This window comes from Herpailurus yagouaroundi, unplaced genomic scaffold (genome assembly GCF_014898765.1).
Source record: "Herpailurus yagouaroundi ecotype Mexico unplaced genomic scaffold, PumYag 141, whole genome shotgun sequence".
NCBI classification, from domain to species: Eukaryota; Metazoa; Chordata; class Mammalia; order Carnivora; family Felidae; genus Herpailurus; species Herpailurus yagouaroundi.
This window is the reverse complement of record NW_024412396.1, coordinates 39,965,850-39,984,969: the sequence shown is the minus strand read 5'-3', so window position 1 is coordinate 39,984,969 and position 19,120 is coordinate 39,965,850. Positions and strand designations below refer to the sequence as shown.

At 43.4% G+C, this 19,120-nt stretch overlaps 1 protein-coding gene across 4 annotated transcripts; it reads left to right on the top strand.

The window, feature by feature from the left end:
* The first annotated feature begins 767 nt into the window (after nucleotides 1-767).
* ZBTB25 (zinc finger and BTB domain containing 25) lies at nucleotides 768-19,003 on the top strand. 4 transcript variants are annotated; one of them, XM_040477379.1, is made up of 3 exons: nucleotides 768-1,173; nucleotides 14,121-14,300; nucleotides 17,674-19,003. In XM_040477379.1, the coding sequence occupies exons 2-3, from the start codon at nucleotides 14,128-14,130 to the stop codon at nucleotides 18,806-18,808; spliced, it is 1,308 nt and encodes a 435-aa protein (XP_040333313.1). In that variant the 5' UTR covers nucleotides 768-1,173; nucleotides 14,121-14,127; the 3' UTR covers nucleotides 18,809-19,003. The 4 variants fall into 4 exon arrangements, with proteins under 4 accessions (XP_040333313.1, XP_040333316.1, XP_040333314.1 ...); XM_040477380.1 differs by lacking the exon at nucleotides 768-1,173 and adding an exon at nucleotides 1,181-1,277; XM_040477382.1 differs by lacking the exon at nucleotides 14,121-14,300.
* Nucleotides 19,004-19,120: the final 117 nt, after the last annotated feature.

Sequence of the window (19,120 nt, the reverse complement as noted above, 5' to 3'; positions counted from 1 at the left end):
CGTTCGGGCTGGGCTGCGCGGAGAGGCTCTGGCTCTGCCAGGGACTGTGCTGCAACAAAGGACTTCCGCTGCCGCACAGCCGCGCCTGCCGCACCGCACTGAGCCGGCCCCGCTTACGCGGCGACTCCGGGTCTGCCCACCAGTTCGCTGCGGCGTCCGCCAGCCTTCCCCTCCCTCTCGCCCGCCCACCCACTCCGCCGCTGGCTGCTAGGGGCACCCGCGGTCGCCTGTTTGTTTGCAACAAGTTTCTGCGTCGGGCTCCGGGGAGGCTGGCGCAACCCGCACCGCGGGGGCCGGCGCGGCGGCGGCGGCTTTACCACCCCTCTAGCCCCTCTCCCAAGGGTAGGCTTGGGACCTCCTCCTCCTCCTGTTTGCACAGCTGGATGGGACTGGGCTCCTCCCGACTCCCCAAGGGCAGGATGCTGTTTTCCCACTCCGTCCAGATGTCAGACCCCTGCCCCGGAGGGCTCAGCAGCTGGGCCTCCCCTCGCGGTTCGTCCCCGGCGTTCTGGGGGCGCCGGCACCCTCGCCCTGTCCCGTGCGCCGCCAGTCGGTCCGGGGTCACCCATTCCCCGCGCTCCCCCCACTCCGCCTGCCATGGGCCTGTCCGCCTCTGGCCTTGAGTCACTTCCCCCGCCATGCCCCACCCCGCCCAGCCCGCCTCCCCCCGCACCCCCCCTCAGGCTCCAGCGGCTCGGCCTCCTTGGCCCCGCGCCCCCACCCCTCTTCCCGCGAACACGCGGGCGCATCCTTCCCCACCCCCACCCCCGAACTGAGGTAGTGCTGTGCTTCTGCACACCCTGGGGAAAGTCCCCGGGTCACGCGGTTGTGTGTGGGGAGCCTGTGACGCTCAAGCTCATCTCCACGCTTCCGCCTACAGAGTCACGACTGAGGACCGTGGCGGAGGTGCCCAGAGCGCGGGCCGACCCCCGCCTAGCCTCTTGAGTAGGCGGGCGGGCGCGCACGTACGCACGCACTCTTCTGCCCCCGCTCTCCTCGTTCCCCGGCTACCAGGCGCGCGGTCACGTGGGCCCATCGCGGGGCGGCCGGCGCGGGAAGCCGCGCGAGAGCGGACCGTGGGGTGCGTGAGCCGGCGCCGCCGCGTGACGTGCGCGGCGCGGGAGCCGCCCCTCCCGCACGGTGGAGCCGGCTGGCCGCCGCGGCGGCGTCTGGGTAAGCGACGCGGCCCGGCCCCTGTGGGCTGCTCCGGGCTCAGTCCCTCCCGCCGCGAGCCGCCCGGGGCGGCGGCCTGCAGCTGCGCCGGTCGTGGGACAGATGCAAGTAGCTGGGGAGAGGGGTGTTCTGGTCCGTTTGACATGTCAATCAGGGCACAGGAGGAAAATGGCAACCGCGAGGGAGCGCTGGGCCGAGGATGCCCAGAACCACCTTTCGCTGCCCGCAGAAGGCGGCTGTCGGGGCCTGACCCCGCGTGGGAACCCCCGCCAGCAGGCCTGCGGCGTTCCCCGGGCGGCCGCGCGGACCCTTCTCGCAAGTGGGCGGGTCTCGTGGTGCAAACTGCGAGACGCTTCGGCCACTGTCCTTTCCCTCCCCCACCCCTGTTTGTGATTACCCCGTTTCTAGGGCAGGAAGTTCCTCCCCCCTTCATAATTCATTTCTTCCTTTTTTCGGATTATATTGATTTCATTCTGAGTAAATCCAGTTTTTCTTTTAAAAGTTTGCCCCATCATTCACTGCTTACCTACACTTGTTATTTGGAAAAATCAAGCTGCTTAGGCAGCACCTAGAGCTGTACTTGGAACTTGATAGTAGCTGATGTGTTTCCTAAAGTAACGCCCGGTTCCCCCGGGGAATTATATTTGGTATTCGTTCTCTTGAGACTCAGGTCTTTTGGCAAAACTGTTGATTCTCACAGGATTTTGTCAAGCGTGTAAGGTATACATTGGAATGACATTTTAAAGCTGCAAGGGGCCTTAGCGGAAATCCAGTTCATCCCTCTCATTTTACAATCAAAGACACCCGGCCTAAAGAACGTGTAGCTTGGTCGAAGCTCTACATCTTTTGAGTAACTGGACCGTAGGGCTCTAGGCCTTGATTATTGGGCTCTCCACCACGCCAGGATCACAGTGCCGGTTTAACCCACTCACTGTAGAGACTGTCTGCCAGAGGTGATATACTTGTCTTGATTCAGATTGTTGAGAAACCAGGCTTGGCCATGGTGTGATGGCTCTGTTATTTTAAGGAATGGGGTTGGCATTATCTCTAGGTGAAATAGACTCCCTATGATGTACTTTGGGGCTCAAAGCCTGTCTCCAAAATTCAGCCGTATTATCTGCAAGAATAACCAATGTTTGCAGCATTGGTTGCTTCCTTAGGTTAAGGCATCAAAGATCTGTTTAGCAAGCAGTCTGGATGTGTTTTGGTTAAGGGTAAACTATCCATGATCAGAAAACAGTCCCTTAATAGGGCGTAGAATACTGGGATAGCACGTGTAATAGATTCATTTTGGTTTTGTTTGTTTGTTTGTTTGGAATAGATTAGTTCTGATAGCTGGGAGGTTATGGGAAACCGTGGAAGGTCACAAGGATGGTTAGCGACAAAGCAGGGAGGGGCCTCACATGACTTGCTATACCTTTTTGCCCAGCCCTTCCCTGAATGTCTTATTTGGAAGCAGTGGAAATGGATTCTCCTCAGGTTGTTCGCTGTTTATTGAGCACCAGCAGTGGCTAGCCACTTTCAAAGATGAATTTTGAGCACTTAATAAAAAAGGAGGTAGTAGTGTTTCTATGTTACAAGCGAGGAAACAGACTTAGAGGATTTACCTGTCTTCTGTGATACTGTCATTTACAGCAGAATTCAAGGCCAGATCACTTATCTCACAAGTCCAGTCAGTGCTCTTGTGCATTGTATCTTGCTACAACTTCAAGCCAGGAAAAGGATGAGAGAATCGCCTGTGGCTGATTTATTGGCGCCTGTGGTTGCCCAGAGAGGCTGAGCAGGACTTTCAGCTGCCCCCTTTGCCTTAGAAAATGGAGCTGTGTGCTTCCACCCTATCTCCTGAGGGGAATGGGCAGGAGCCAGGCTGTCTAGCTGGGGAGGAGGGGCCCAAGAGTCTTGGCCGTAAAATATCCTGGCAAAGGCAGTGCTGGGAAGTGTTGCATAATGCCCTCCCCACCACTGAACCAAAGTGATTTATTTACTATGGCCCATAGGTGGTGCTTGACCATCTTGTTACAGAAAAACTTGTCTTTTTTTTTTTTGGTCATAATAGGGCCAGAACAGAGTTGGGGTTTTAGATTATTGCAGGGTTTTTTTTTTTTTTCCCCTCGTCTTAAAAAAGCAGTGCAGGTGCTCTTATCTTGATAAATTATAAAGTACTTGTACACCACTTCCTGTGCTCCGTTTTTGCTTATTTATTCCAAATTGCATGCGAACGTCAGTCTTTTGAGAGAAGAATGCTAAGAAAAGTACTATTCCAGTTGATAGTTATCAGCGCAGGTTATGGAATCAGACCTAGCTCTTGATCCCCACTTTATACTATCTGCTAGTTGTGGGTACTAAGTCTAGGTTTTTCCTCATCTGTAAAACGGAAATAAAAATAACGCATAGTCAAGGTGAGGACTAAAAGGGAGAATGTACATAGAGCACTTAGCACAAGGCCTTGCATATAGTATTTACTCATTATAATAGTAGCTACTTTAACTAGAACAGTATTATTTTTTCTAGGATACTAAAGATATTGCTACTTGAACTTGTTTAGGGTGAGTGGAGTAAGAGGAAAGTATTTGAAACAAACATCAGTTTTAGGATTAGTAATTTATTCACACATCTGCTTTCCCTTTGCCAGCAGGAATTTTTTTTTAATCTTTAAAAAAAAATTTTTTTTCATGTTTACTTGTGGGGGAGGGTAAAAGAGAGTGGCACACACAATTCGAAGCAGGCTCCAGGCTCCCAGCTGTCAGCACAGAGCCCCATGCGTGGCTTGAACTCACGACCCGAACCCGTGAGATCATGACCTGGGCTGAAGTTGGACGCTTGACCAACTGAGCCACCCACACACCCCTTTTTAAATCTTAATTGAAGAAAAAAATGTTTATAGTATTGTTAGTTATTTTTGAAATTTTTCTAATTCATTTCTTCCCTGTACTTATCAGTCATATAATGACTTTTGGTTCCTTGTGAAAAACTCTAGGCACTTTAAGTAAAATTAACCCATGTGGATAACATGTTTGTGGAATGTTCTGTAGCAAAGGAAGTACTGGTTCACCTATATTCAGAAGTAATAATTATTCTTATTTATACTGTATTCTAGATCTGTACTAGCATTGTCGTTTTCCAGCTTTCTGCTGTCCTTTGAGTAGCTTTTTTTTTTCTTTCAGAAATGCAGTCATTATTTTTTTAGTGGACTAAGAAGACCGTTTATTTTCCTTCACAGGGTTCTGATTTTTTTAAGGTCCACTAGCTGTTTGCATTCACCAGTATTAGCATTCATGTTTGCCTGGTGCTGCGGCTTTATCAGGCATCCCACATGTTGGTTAGATGGGGGTTAGAGATGTAGTAGGCTGGCTGGGTCTGGCAACAGGCAGGAGGCCCCAAACTAACGTTTCCCTGTTCCGTTAAAAGTTTCTAGAGCATAACTGCTCTTCCTGTGTCTTCTACCACGTCTGCTTCTTACCCTCTTTTCTAAGAGTTTTAGTGATTTTCATAAGCAGATCCTAGAATTACTGTACGTTTTATCTCAGTATTTTCAGATTTGTGATTTCCGTATCATTTTCAGATATTATGAAAATAGGCATAATGGTGTCTGAGAGGACATACCTCTTTTTCCTAAATACTTCTTTAGAAGAAGTCTGGAAATGATGTGTTCCTCCTCTGCCCCCAGTGCCCATTCTACTAGTTTGGGAGCACTTTTGTTTCTTAGGATCTGGCTAATTTTTTTGTTTAACATTGGAAGTACAATAGTTGATTTTTCATTTAACGTAATTGGTATAATTCCCACATTTTGAGAACTTCTTGTAAAATTGCTTCTTTTTCTCTGAAATTATAGAGTGAAATATTCTCTTCGGGTTGCTTGGTTCCCTTCTAATACAGTGGTTCTTAACTGAGGCATCATATTAGAACTACCTGAAGAGCTTTTTAAAAAAGGATCTGAGCCTCACAGCAATTCTCTTTGGGTTAGCGTGGAGTAGAACGCAGGCATCAGTACAGCCCCTGCATTTTAAGTTTTACAGTACAGTCAGTGATAAGAGCTGTTCCATGATAAAATGATCTCTGCAAACATTCCTTCTCTAGATTATAAACTGTTACACCTCCACAGTCATGTGAAAGTACCATTAAAAAATTAAAACCATTGTATAAAGTCTGTTATCACTTGGCACTTTGAATATATCTGCTTTTATCTTTGTATTTATAGCCATGAGTAAGTATCTCAAAAAAGCTGTACACATTCCTCTGCCAACTTTTCTCTTTGTCTATCAATTATAATTAATAATAAAGTCACAATGGTAGGAACCACAGAGAAAATATCTAAGACTGTTTATTTTCTACGGCAACAGATGTCTTATACCTATGTCTCTTTTTTATTAAAGATTCATACAGCCTGAGAGAATGAAAAGCTGTGTATTCAAGGATATCGCCTATCGTCTGGCTACCATAGATCTGAGAGTCCAGTCTAATACAATAAGTATTTTTTAAATAAATGAGAATAAATAATATAAAATAAGTAAAAACTAAAAGATGTTAAATGTCAGCTTTTTATTAAACAAAAATAGATACTGGTATAAAGCTGTTCTAGTTTACTTAGTTTGAGCTAATCCAGAGTTACTGCAATTGAGTTAGTAAATAAGATTTTGTAGTTTTTCTTAAATATCAATACGGATTTTATTATTACAGTATAAATACCACTTTGATAATAGATAAAGCATCTTAAGATGAAGTACTCTTTCATTTTGACTATGGTATTTGTCAATTTAATAAAATGTATAAAATTATTTTTCTGCAACCTCTCTCACATCTTAAAATTGCCACCCCAGATTCGTTTTTTCCTAACTTTTTTTTTCCCTCCCAGATTGAGGGAGGGAGAGAGAGAATCTCAAGCAGTCTCCATGCCCAGCACAGAGCCCTGTGCAGGGCTTGAGCCGAAGTCAAGAGTTGGACACAACCAACTGAGCCACCCAGCTGTCCCTCCACCGGAAATTCTTAAATGTAACTTCTAAGATCTTTCTGCATGCATAGAAAGCTTTGGCTGTTCCCCATAGTAGAGAAAATAGAATTGATGGTCAAAGAAATAATGAGCAAAGGCTATATGAAAAGCTTAGCTAATAATTTGCAAAGTAGGTTGCATTAGTAAATGTTTTTAATAACTCTGTGGTGGATTGGCTATACTGACATGAGATAAAATCTGGTTGTGTTGCCTTGAAACATCAAAGGTCTATTATTATGCAAACAAGTTTGAATGAGCCTATTATATATGTAAGTTGTGGTTTTTGTTGTTTTTTTTTAACAGATCTGAGTTTTTTTCATTGTATACACTTGGAAAAATTTCCCCCTTATTCAATTCAATATATTTGTAAAATTTGCATCAGTATGTATGTTAAAACTTTTACATGGGGGTTGTAAAGAAAGGGCATGAGTTTAAAGTCAGACTTGAAGGGTGCCTGTGTGGCTCAGTTGGTTGAGCATCTGACTTCAGCTCAGGGCATAATCCCCCAGTTCATGGGTTTGAGCCCTATATTGGGCTCTGCTGACCGCTCATGGCTGGAGCCTGCTTCAGATTCTGTGTCTTCCTCTTTCTCTGCCCCTCCCCCGCTCATGCTTTGTCTCTCTTGCTCTCAAAAATAAATAATAAACATTAAAAAAAAAAAAGGAATTGTCCTTGAGTAACTAATTAACTTTAACAAAAAAATAAAAATAAAGTCAGACCTGAAGTACTGTCAGTTAATGGCTAATTGCCTGACGTCGGGTACCTTTCCTGCCTTCCCTAAGCCTGTGCTTCCTCAACCATAAAATGGAACCAATATAGTACCTGCTCTACTACCTCATAGGATCAAAAAAAGATAGCATAGGGCAGAGATTCTCAAATTATGGTGCAAGGACCCCCGGAGGTTCCGGAAACCTTTTCAGGATCTACAAGGATCTTGCTTTTGCAAGGCTGAAATATCTTACTATGCTTGAATCAAAACAACATGTGGCAGAGGCACCTGGGTGGCTCAGTTGGTTAAGCAACCGACTCGATTTCTTCTCAGGTCATGATCTGACAGTTTAGGAGATTGAGCCCTGAGTAGGGCTCTGACCTCAGAGCACACGGCCTGCTTGGGATTCTCTCTCTCTCAAAATAAATAAACTTTTTTTTTAAACGTTTATTTATTTTTGAAAGACACAGGGCGCAAGTAGGGGAGGGTCAGAGAGAGAGAGAGAAACACAGAATCTGAAGCAGGCTCCAGCCTCTGAGCTGTCAGCACAGAGCCCAACACAGGGCTTGAACTCAACAAATCCTGAGATTATGACCTGAGCCAAAGTCGGACAATCAACCAACTGAGCCACACAGGCGTCCCAATAAATAAACATTTTTTTTTAATGTGGCAACAGATTATGTGAACAGAGAAGCAATGAACCCAGCTGTATTTTTTAGAGCCAGGCATCAGAAGACTGTTAACTATAAAACAATGTTACCCTTCCACTTAAAAAATATATGTAGTTTTTTTTTTTAGAAAAAGTATATTTTATGTTAATATATAATGGGCTTACTGTTATTTTAAATGAATTAAAATTTTTGAAATGTCTCCCTTTTGGGGCACCTGTGTGGCTCAATCACTTGAGCATCTGACTCTTGATGTTGGCTTAGGTCATGATCCCAGGGTCATAGGATTGAGCCCCGCGTTGGACTCTGCACTGAGCATGGAGCCTGCTTGGGATTCTCTCTCTCTCTCTCTCTCTCTCTCTCTCTCTCTCTCTCCCCCCACTTCCCCTCTGTCCCCCTCCCCCCTCTGTCCCTCCCTCGCTCACATGCTAGCACATTATGTCTCTCAAAAAAAAAGTCTCACTTTTAATTTTTTATATGGCAAATATTGATAAATATAATCCACATAAACAACAGCCTTTTGCAGTCCTTAATAGTGTTTAAGAGTGTAAGTGGATCTTGAGTCCAGGACTATTTAGAACTGATGAAGGGTGATAATGGCTGAGTAGTTCTTGTTGGGACAATTCTGAAATAAAAACTACATTTGACCCTTGCACTGAGTGGGGATTAGGGGTACCAACCCCTCTGCAGTTGAAAATCTGCATATAACTTGACTCCCTACCCTCAGCTTAACTGCTAAGAGCCTATTGTTGACTGGAAGCTTTACTGATAGCATAAACAGTGAACATTTTTTATATGTATTATATACTAAATAAGGTAGAGAAAAGAAAACTTATTAAAATCATAAGGAAGGGGCGCTTGGCTAGCTCAGTCAGTAGAGCGTTCGACTCTTGATCTCGGGGTTCTGAGTTGAAGCCCCATGTTGGGCCTAGAGCTTACTTAAAAAAAAAAAAAATCATAGGTCAGAGAAAATACATGTACAGTACTGTACTGTGTTTATGGAAGAAAATCCACATATAAGTGGACCTGTGCAGCTCAAACCAATGTTCAAGGGTCAACTGTATGAACTTGAAAAAAAGCTTTAGAAACTACCAGATGGCATTTGAAAGTGACAAAAATCAGGCAGAAACTGGAATAAGGTCTATACTTGGGCAAAGGGAACAGCAGTGGGCACATTTCCATTTCTATGGCTTTTATCCTGAGAGAAGACTCCTGTTGGTGACATGAGGAGATGGCTAAAATTAGGTTAATAACCTGTAATCTTGCTTGAAGAAAAGAGGACAGAGTTCAGGGTGATCACACAGCTGGGAAGAAAAGGAAAATTCCAGAAAGGATGCTGGGAGGACCCCAAATACTGTATATTACTCAGCTTGAATCTCTTGCCAATCCCTAAACTTAGATATATGTGGAGCAACCCCCATTCGGCACACCTACTGCTGAAAAACCTGAACCAGAGGGCAGGCAGAATTTGGAGTTTAAGTCCAACCAAGTTAATTATAACAACAAAGCAAAAACATCAATGTGTTTTGGAAGAATATTACAGAATCTAGAGTGTTTACTGCAGTAATCGCAATGTCTAGGATATTGTCCAAAATGAAACAAAACTATCACCCTAATTAATGAAGATTGATTTCAAGATGACCCAGAGGTTGGATTTGGCAGAGAAGATGTAATGTTTATTTTTGAGAGAGAGACACAGAGCACAAGCAGGGGAGGGGAGGGGCAGAGAGAGGGAGACACGGAATCCGAAGCAGGCTCCAGGCTCTGAACCAATAGCACAGAGGCTCTGAACCAATAGCACAGAGCCTGACGCGGGGCTCAAACTCACAAACTGTGAGATCATGACCTGAGCCAAACACTTAACTGACCGAGCCACCCAGGCACCCCTGGCAGAAAAGATTTAAAGTAGCTATTATAACTATGCTCAAGAACATAAAGTAAAGCGGTAATGGGCAAAGAAATAGGAAATCTCAGCAGAGAACCAGACACTAAAAAGGAATGAGATGAAAATTTTAGACCTGGAAATATATCTGAAATTAAAAATTCTCTGAATGAGTTTAACAGAAATGACAAGAGTCCATGAATTTGAAGACAGGTTAATAGAAAGTATCACACCTAAAAGAGAAAAAGAGATTGTTTTATGTGAAAGTTCTGTATAAACTTCATCACTATATGTTAGCATCAGGGATTATTACTCTAGGTTTCTTTCAAGGCCTAAATTCAGCTCTTCCCTTTGCATATGGACTAACTCCATAGTATGTAAATCAAAGCCATCTACAGACTACTCTCACATTCTCCCCTCACCTCATCATCTCCTTGCCACCATCAGAAAGAAATCCCTCTCTTCTCTGTGGCTGACTACTACACTTAAGACTTCTGCTAGTGTTCCTTCTGGCTTCTAGAGACTCCACCCCTCTTCAGGCTGGAAGTCTTCTCCAAGCTGAAGCTGCCTATTCTCAGTGCCCTATCCTATCTGTACCTACCCTTTATGACGTGTGCTTTCTAACATCCTCTTGCAGTGAGATATTTTGCTCTTGCTGCTTTCCCATTGTCAAAGGTCACCAGAAACCTCTTGGTCCCCACGCTTGGGGCATTTGTAATAGGCCTCATCCTCACGTTTGTCTGCAGCATTTTCCACCATGGAAAATGGAGGCTGTTGGGCTCCCCCAGCCAAGGCTCTTGCCTTTCCTTCACCATTCCCTTATATAAGAAAATATATTTTCTTATTTCTCCTTTTCTTCTTCTTGTGTCTTTTCTGTGTTGTTCAAGAATTCATTCTTAGCTTTTTTTCCCTCTTATTTCACTCAGTAGTCCCATCCACTCCTGGTGGCTTCGGTTGTGTAATTACTGAGGCCCTTCTCTCTGTGTCTAGCCCTGATCTCCAGAGCCCCAGTCCTCATGTTGTCTCATTGATCACCAAGCGTTCTACTCAGATGTCCTAGCGTGAACACCTTGAACTATGTCCAAAATGAAACTTCTCTTTTATTAAGACAGCTTCTATGCCTCTTCCCCAGCATTCTGGGACCCTGCCTTTGTATTGACACCTGACAGTTATTCTGCAAATACGACCTGAAGGGATGAACGAATTCTTCCAGTGACCCAAGCTGGAATTCTGAGACTCCCCTTTGACTTGATATTCTCTGTGGCTTATCACTTCCAATCTGCTGCCAGGTCATGTCAGTTCTGCGTCTGGTGCGTCTTTTTTTATTCCTTCATTCCCACTGCCATTATTTGGATATTACAGCAGACTCCTTGCTGGTCTTTATTTCTCCATACCTTTCCCTTGCTAATCTTTTTTATGTATTGTTACTAGAGCAGTTTGACTAACAGGCCTGATGATGATGATGATACTTGGTATTATGGGCCCCACTACTTTTAAGTGCTTATATGCATTATCGTATTAAATCTATATAACAACCTATGAGATAGATAGATACTGTAATTATCCATCCATAGTTTACAAGTAAAACCAAAGACCAGAAAGTTAAGTGTCTTCTCAAGATCATACAGCTAAATGACAGAATTGAAATTTTAATCCAAGCTGTCTAATTCCAGGGTCTGAGCTTTAACTACTATGTGTTCTCCCTCCAGCAAAAACATCTTAACAGTTCATCTCAAACACAACTGGAGTACCTTTCAGTTTTACAATTGGTACCCTGTGTGAGCTAACCACATCTCGTTAGTCACTTACTTTTGTTTTTTCTATGCCCGACTGAATTCTTCAGTTACCTGTATATTCATACTCTTCCCTGTAATTCTATTCATCCTATTTTTTTTCTGCCTGGAATGCTATGTTCATCCTCTGCCTGTCCATCTAAATAATGGCTTATTTTCCATTGAGTCACCTGCTGTTGATCCCTGCCCCCCCATAACATGTTCTCTGAACTGCTCTTAATGACATTTATCACTTTTACTTTATATCATAATTATTATGTTTTATGTTTTGTCTCCCCTATTAGCCTGCAGTCTTGTTGATTGCAGTATCTGTGTAATTTTTTTTCTATCCCTAGGCCTTGTGTAATGCGTGCTTTCAAATAATTTTTTCTTTGTTAAGTTTCTCTTCAAAAAAAAATGTGTTCAGTAAGTGAAGAATTTAACTGTTACTCATAGACGATTAACCACAACATTTTTGTATATGTGGCTTTTTAGTGTGCCCTTTCTCATTTCCATGTGGTTCAATAGCTCATTATACTACTGCACTATATATAGACAGATAGATATAGATCTGGTGAAAATGTTTATGATCTGAGGTTTTGTTTTGCTTTAAACAATTTGTAAGGCTAGTTTAAGCTACTTCGCTTTGAACCATTCATTGAATCTAAGACACATGTTTTTCACATGGTGAAATCTTCAGGATACCCAGTTTTATTTTGGTGTTTAAATCTCTCTCTAAATTGGTGGAGTTTAGGAATCTGGGTAATGTAGCAAATACAATAAGTAGTGACTTCTAGTCAAATGGCCTTTTGGAACAATACTTACAATTTGGATTTTTATTGAGGCTCGGGTCTCTGTAGGTTCTGTTATTTTCCTTATTTCATTACTGCTTACAGGCTTTTAAAATGAGATGGCAAGGAGTAAGAGTTTTGTTTTCATTTATTTTTTAATTGGGGGAGGCTTAGGAGAAACTTATGTGTGAGTAAGTAGAATTTTAAAAAGCAATTTATGAATGTAGAACTAAAAGCAGCAAATTGCAGGATTCCTAAAGTACGCTATTATTTACATACACTTTTAAAACATGCAAAATAGTACTCTCCCTTCTTAAGGGATATGTACAGATGCAGCAAGAACATAATGCTGTTACAAGACAGTCATAAACACCAAAGTCAGGATGATGACGGCCTTCAGAGGCAAGGTAGGAGGTAGTGCAAATGAGGGAGCGATGGCAGGGGGTCTCTGCCATGTTTGTAACGTTTACCTTATGTGCTCAGGGGTGGGTGGCTGCGTGTTTGTCCCATTGCTCTCTGTACCTATTTGTCCATCTGAAATACTTCATAATTTTTTCTTTTAAAGTTTATTTTGAGAGAGGGAGGGAGGGAGGGAGAGAGAGAGAGAGAGAGAGAGAGAGAGAGAGAGAGAGAGAGAATCCTGAGCAGGCTCCACACTGTCAGTGCACAGCCCGATGCGGGGCTCAAACTTACAAACCGTGAGATCATGACCTGAGCCGAAACCAAGAGTCAGAAGCTTAACTGACTGAGCCACCCAGGCGCCCCAAGGCTTCCCTGTGTGTCTTGATGTATAACCTGACCATTCCCTAAGCATCTCCAGTTTGTGGGTCATGTTCCCTCTGAAAGGTGGAAAGGGAGGACATTTGGGCTCGGGAGCCCAGTATCTGGGTTTGAATCCCCACTCTCCCACTTACTAGCAATATGACTTGAGTCTGTTTATTTTGCAATGATTCAGTTTCTTCATCTGTAAGGTGCATTGCTTACTCCCTTTTCTTGTAGAGTTGTATTGAGAATTAAATGAGTAGAAAGTTCCTAAGGGAAAGGAAACACCGTTAAGTGTTAGCTGGTTCTATTATATAATTGATCACTCAGCTGTTTGCTGCCCAAGCTGCGGCCAATCTCCAGACAGCTAACCCCACACTTTCAACGCTGACCTCTTTGACTTTGGTCTCTGGCTAGTGAGGAAACTTCATTCTCTTTTGCAGAAATTGCTCTTTTAGAGAAGGTTTTCCCAGCTTGCCAGTGATGACCTTCGTACCCGGCTGCCTTCTCCTTAAAACACTGGTAGCTGTCTACACGGTTGGGGAGGAGGTGGTGAAGCGGGGCCTCCCACCTACGTGTAACGACAGCACTCGGTACCCTTGCTGCTCACACTGCTCTCCCTTGCTGGCAGAATTCTTCTGCGTGTTCTTTCTCATGCGTGATTTTTCCCAGGACCAGTGGTCCCATTCTGTATTGTTTCTTCAGGAGCCTCCATACTTGTATGCATGTCTGAATCCAGTTAATATCAGGGTATACGCTCTTTCCCATAGGGTTCCAGGCCCCATGTAAATCAGGGGATGTGGCTTAGTATCTATTTTAAGGGCTCCTGAATGTACTGTGACTGACACATTTCCCAAACATTGTATGATAGTCAGGAGGCCAGTGTCCCCTGACCACATAGAGGATTCCTAAGGAGCAGTAACACCTCTAGCCCAGCCAGGACACTGTTAAGTTATTAACAGTTATGGTTAACATTTGAATAGCAGTTTCCATCACGAGGTGGTTGTCACATAACCTCACTCATTTAGCTCTGAGGAATGGGTCAGCATCTCAATCCCATTTTCCAGTGAGGAAACAGGACTGGTAACGTTGAGGTCAGATGGATTAAAAAAGGACAGCCTTCCTTTTGCTTCTGTGTCACTCATACCAAGCCACCTTCTTACCAAATGAAAAAAGACCATATTTTACCTTTTTCGAAGAATTGGTATTTTCATAAGGAAGGGATTTCATGTTAGCTAGGTTTGGGGTGAAATTAACAGTATTAAAAACTATTGAATAATCTCGTTTAAATTTAGGTGTCCTTGTACTCTAGATGTGTGTGAACTGTAGCTAATTTTGTAAAAAAAAAAACAAACAAAAATTGTGCTTTTTCTCAGAGCCACAATGGACACAGGTAGCCATAGCCTTGTCCTCCTGCAGCAGCTGAACATGCAGCGAGAATTTGGTTTTCTGTGTGATTGCACAGTTGCTATTGGAGACGTTTACTTCAAAGCCCACAGAGCAGTGCTTGCTGCTTTTTCTAACTATTTCAAGATGATATTTATTCACCAAACAAGGTAAGGATGTGCTTTTGTAAATCAGAAGAATTTTAAATACTGTGATATAGCTAAACCTTATTGTAACATCATTTGGGGTATTCTTTGTCATGGGGTCACCTTAAGAAATAAAAAAAAGTTATGTATTTTTTTTTTTACACATCCAGTAATTCATTTCTGTGTGTAGGATCCATGGTGGAAGGTAAAAATGAAAACAGTAATAGCTAAAAGTTATTGGAGGCTTATCCCATACCCAAGCACTAAGTATTTACCTAATGTACATTCTACTGTTATGCACACTATTTTATTTTAGTTTATTTGTTTATTTTTTCTTGAGAGAGAAAGAAACAGAACACAGTGTGGGGGTGGGGGTGGGGATTGCAGGCAGAGAGCAAGGGAGACAGAATCCCAAGTAGATTCCAGACCATTAGCACAGATCCCAATGTGGGACTCGAACTCATGAACTGTGAGATCATGACCTGAGCCAAAATCAAGAGGCAGATGCTTAATCGACTGAGCCAGCCAGGTGCCTCTTATCCACACTATTTTAGAGAAAAGGAGACTGAGGTTGAAGTAAATAATTGGTCCATCCAGGATTATAGCCCCCCAATAAGTTACACTCAAATGCAGATACGTGTTTTTAAAGATCTGTGTTCTAACCCACTAAGTTTTTGATACCTGTTCTGTAGCACTTTCATAGCAAGGCCTTAATGTCATAGTTCTACCCATCTTATATTCCATACTATAGTTCAAAAGTCATTTGTTTCAAATACTGTTTTCAAAAAGTGCTTTGATGTTTTGAATTTAGGCTATCCCAACATGATAGGTATGTAGGACGAGGGCAGGAAAGTGGTATTCAGATTCTGAGCTCTTAAAGAATAGCTTTAATCCATTCTCGATTGAAAGGGATAGAATTCTCTATGTTTTTTTAAAGGACCGTGCATGAAATACTAGGCGTCTAGCCTCAATTACACATTTTTATTTACCCATTCATTCATTCAAGTATTTATCAGGTACTTAATGTCAGCACTGTGCTAGACCCCAGTAACAGGCTAATTATGCTCCCTGCCCTCAAGGGGTTAATAGTCTCATAGATAGTGCACGTAAAGAAAACAATCGCAGTGTAATTGATCTGTCTGTGCCTCAGTTTCCTTCTATGTAAGACACTGGCATTGTATGTGTAACTCACCCCATTGTGTTGAGATTTAAATGGATTAATAATATTAAAATGCTTGGAACGGAGCTTTGCACTGTCAGCTACTGCTATCAATAATTAACGTGATACGTCTATAATAGAAGTGTTGTAGAAGGTAGAGTGGAGTGTCAGCAGCTCTATTTTGAGGAGGTTGGAATAGGCTTTATTGAGGCCCTGTATCTTGAAGGATCAGGAGGAGTTTTCTGGATGTTGTAGAGGAATGCAGGAAGGTGCGTTGCAGGCAGAGGGAAAAGTGCACGGAAACATAGGCAGGTATGAACCAGGCTAGTACATTGAGGAAACAGAGTACGTCAGAATGACTGGAATGCATGGCACAAGGAGGGAGGAGGTTGGAGGGGAGGACATGTCATAGTTAGGGTCAGTGTCGAAACTGGATTAGAAACAGTACGTTCACATCAGTCTCCTCTAAGAGCTGTGAGTTGGTTCAGCTCCCAAAGCGCCTGTTGTGTGCCAGGCACCATGCACGCTGAACTAAATCCAAGAGATGCAAAGGTGTCAGCCCTGCTGTCTGGTATCTCTGTTGAGCAACTAAAAATCCTCAGTTAACAGAGCTCTGTACCGATATAAAAAAGCCCTGCCACAGACCCTGGAAGTGGGTGGGTGAGAGCTAAGAGTGAAACCCAGGAGGCAATCCCGAGATACGGGGACTAAAGAAATGGATTGTCGCTATACTTACTGACACCCAGTGCATGGTGAAGCATTCACAAAGTTTTGCTTCAGGGAAGGTAAGTCCGTTGACTGATTCTGTTGTTCCTTGACATCCAGCACTTCCCTCAGGTTCTGTTTATCCTCATCTTGCAGGGTGTTTCCCAATTTCTTGTTCACTCATTATTTCCACCTATTATCTGAATTCTAGATTCATATCTAAAAATTGGGCTTGGGGTTATTTTGAAGTTTTTCAAAGTTATGCCTGTATTCATTTGTGATGTAAAGACTAGATGTGTTAATATAGTTAGGAAGCCAAAATAAGATTAGTGCTATTTATTTATTTATTTATTTATTTATTTATTTATTTATGAGAGAGAGACAGAGACAGAGACAGAGACAGAGAGACAGAGTGCGAGCAGGGGAGGGCAGAGAGAGAGTGAGACACAGGAACTAAGCAGCCTCCAGGCTGTGAGCTGTCAGCATGGAGCCTGATGCAGGGCTCGAACCCACGAGCCACAACATCATGACCTGAGCCGAAGTCGGATGCTCAACCGACTGAGCCCCCCAGGTGCCCCTGGGATTAGTGTAATTGAAATTCTAAATATTGCCAATTTCAATAGATCCTTTTAAAATTTTTAATATTTTTTATTTTGGTAAAATATATATAACATACAGTTTGCCATTTGAACCATTTTCAGCATATAATTACTGGCATTAAGTACATTCGCAGCGTTGTGCAACCATCACCGCTGTCATTTTCAAAACTTTTCATCACCCAAAACAGCAACTCTGTGCCCATTAAGCAATAGCTCCCCATCTCTCCCGGCCCACACTGCTGGTAACCTCTAATCTACTTACCGTCTCCATGAATTTGCCTGCTCTAGATATTTTTTATAAGTGGCATCCTACAAAATGTGTCCTTCTGTGTCTGGCTTAGTTCACCTACCAGACGTTTTCCAGGTTCATCCATGTTGTAGCAGGTGTCAGAGCTTCATTCCTGTCTCTGGCTGAGTAATAGTCTGCTGTACGGACGGGCCACATTTTGTTTATCCAGGCACCTGTTGCTGGACACTCGCATTGCTTCCACCTTTTGGCTAGTGTGAATAATGCTGCAGTGAAGACTGGCGTGCAGGTGTCCTTTGGGTCCCCATTCTCAGTTCTTTTGATTATATATTCAAAAGACTGGTAAGTTCCTTAACAGCAAGGGACCTGTTTTATTCATCACGTTTCTACTCCCTGGAAGCTCGTATAGGGCATATCACTCAGGAGTCCCTAAATGTTGAACTCATCAGAACATCTGTGTGTGTTTCTTAACTTTAGGCGGTAGGTTGAAGACATGAAGACTTGTTGCTGGGCCACAGAGCTGGTGTATAGTGAAAGTTTAATTTTCCGTTGATATGTTTCATCAAGGCAGATTGCTAAGTTTGAACTTCTTGGGAAGAAATCACGTTAGCCTTAGACTGTATGCTGCTACCCAAAAGGCCAGCTGGTCATTTCATTTTGTGCGGTTCTGTTTTTTGTTTTTAACAGTGAATGCATAAAAATACAACCAACTGATATCCAACCTGACATATTCAGCTATTTGCTGCACATTATGTATACGGGGAAAGGGCCAAAACAGATTGTGGATCATAGTCGTCTGGAGGAAGGGATTCGATTTCTTCACGCCGACTACCTTTCTCACATTGCGACTGAAATGAATCAGGTGTTCTCGCCAGAGACTGTGCAGTCCTCCAATCTGTATGGCATTCAGATCTCAACAACCCAAAAAACAGCTGTCAAACCGGGGCTGGAGGTCAAAGAAGCTCCTTCCAGTAACAGTGGCAACAGGGCTGCTGCGCAGGGCGACCACCCCCAGCTGCAGCTCTCTCTCGCTATTGGGCTGGATGATGGCACTGCCGATCAGCAGAGGGCCCGTCCTGCTGCCCAGGCCTTGGAGGAACACCAGAAGCCCCCAGTGTCCATCAAGCAGGAGAGATGTGACCCAGAGTCTGTGATCTCCCAGAGCCATCCCTCACCCTCAGCGGAGGTGACAGGCCCCACTTTCACCGAAAGCGGTATCAAAATACACTTATGCCATTACTGTGGGGAACGTTTTGATTCCCGTAGTAACCTAAGACAACATCTCCATACCCACGTGTCCGGATCCCTCCCGTTTGGTGTCCCTGCTTCCATTCTGGAAAGCAACGACCTTGGTGAAGTGCATCCACTTAATGAAAACAGTGAGGCTCTTGAATGCCGCAGGGTCAGCTCCTTCATTGTCAAGGAGAATGAGCAGCAGCCTGACCACTCAAACCAGGGTACCACTGAGCCTCTGCAGATCAGCCAAGTGTCTCTGATCTCCAAAGACTCAGAGCCAGTAGAATTAAACTGTAATTTTTCTTTTTCAAGGAAAAGAAAAATCAGCTGTTCCATCTGTGGTCATAAATTTCTCCGAAAAAGCCAACTGCTGGAACACATGTATATACACAAAGGTAAATCTTCGAGATACAACCGATGCCAAAGGTTCAGTAATGCGGTAGCCCAGAGATTTCAGCCGTACTGTGACAGCTGGTCTGATGTCCCCCTGAGAAGTTCTTGCTTGTCGCAAGAACAGTTAGATTCATCCTGTGCCTTAGAGTCAGAGCTCACACAAGAAAGTGTGGACACTATCCTTGTGGAGTAGCAGTTTCTCCTCCATAATTTTTATATCAATTCTGAAAAAAAATCCACATGCATTTTTTTATTCATAAACTCTCTTCCTCCTCAACGTCTGTTCACTTTTTTCTTTGCCATTTATCCATAGTTTTAAGGTGGTATATATTAGGTCTTATTGTAAGGTATGTTATACACATGGCTATTAAAATGTAACCTTCAAGTAGAGCGTGAACCGTTCATAAATCACAATTACGAAATCAGAAATCAGTGTAAGAATTATGGAACTTTAGAGTAAATATTTATAGAATTTCTAAGTAGAATCAGAACCAAATTGAAAATG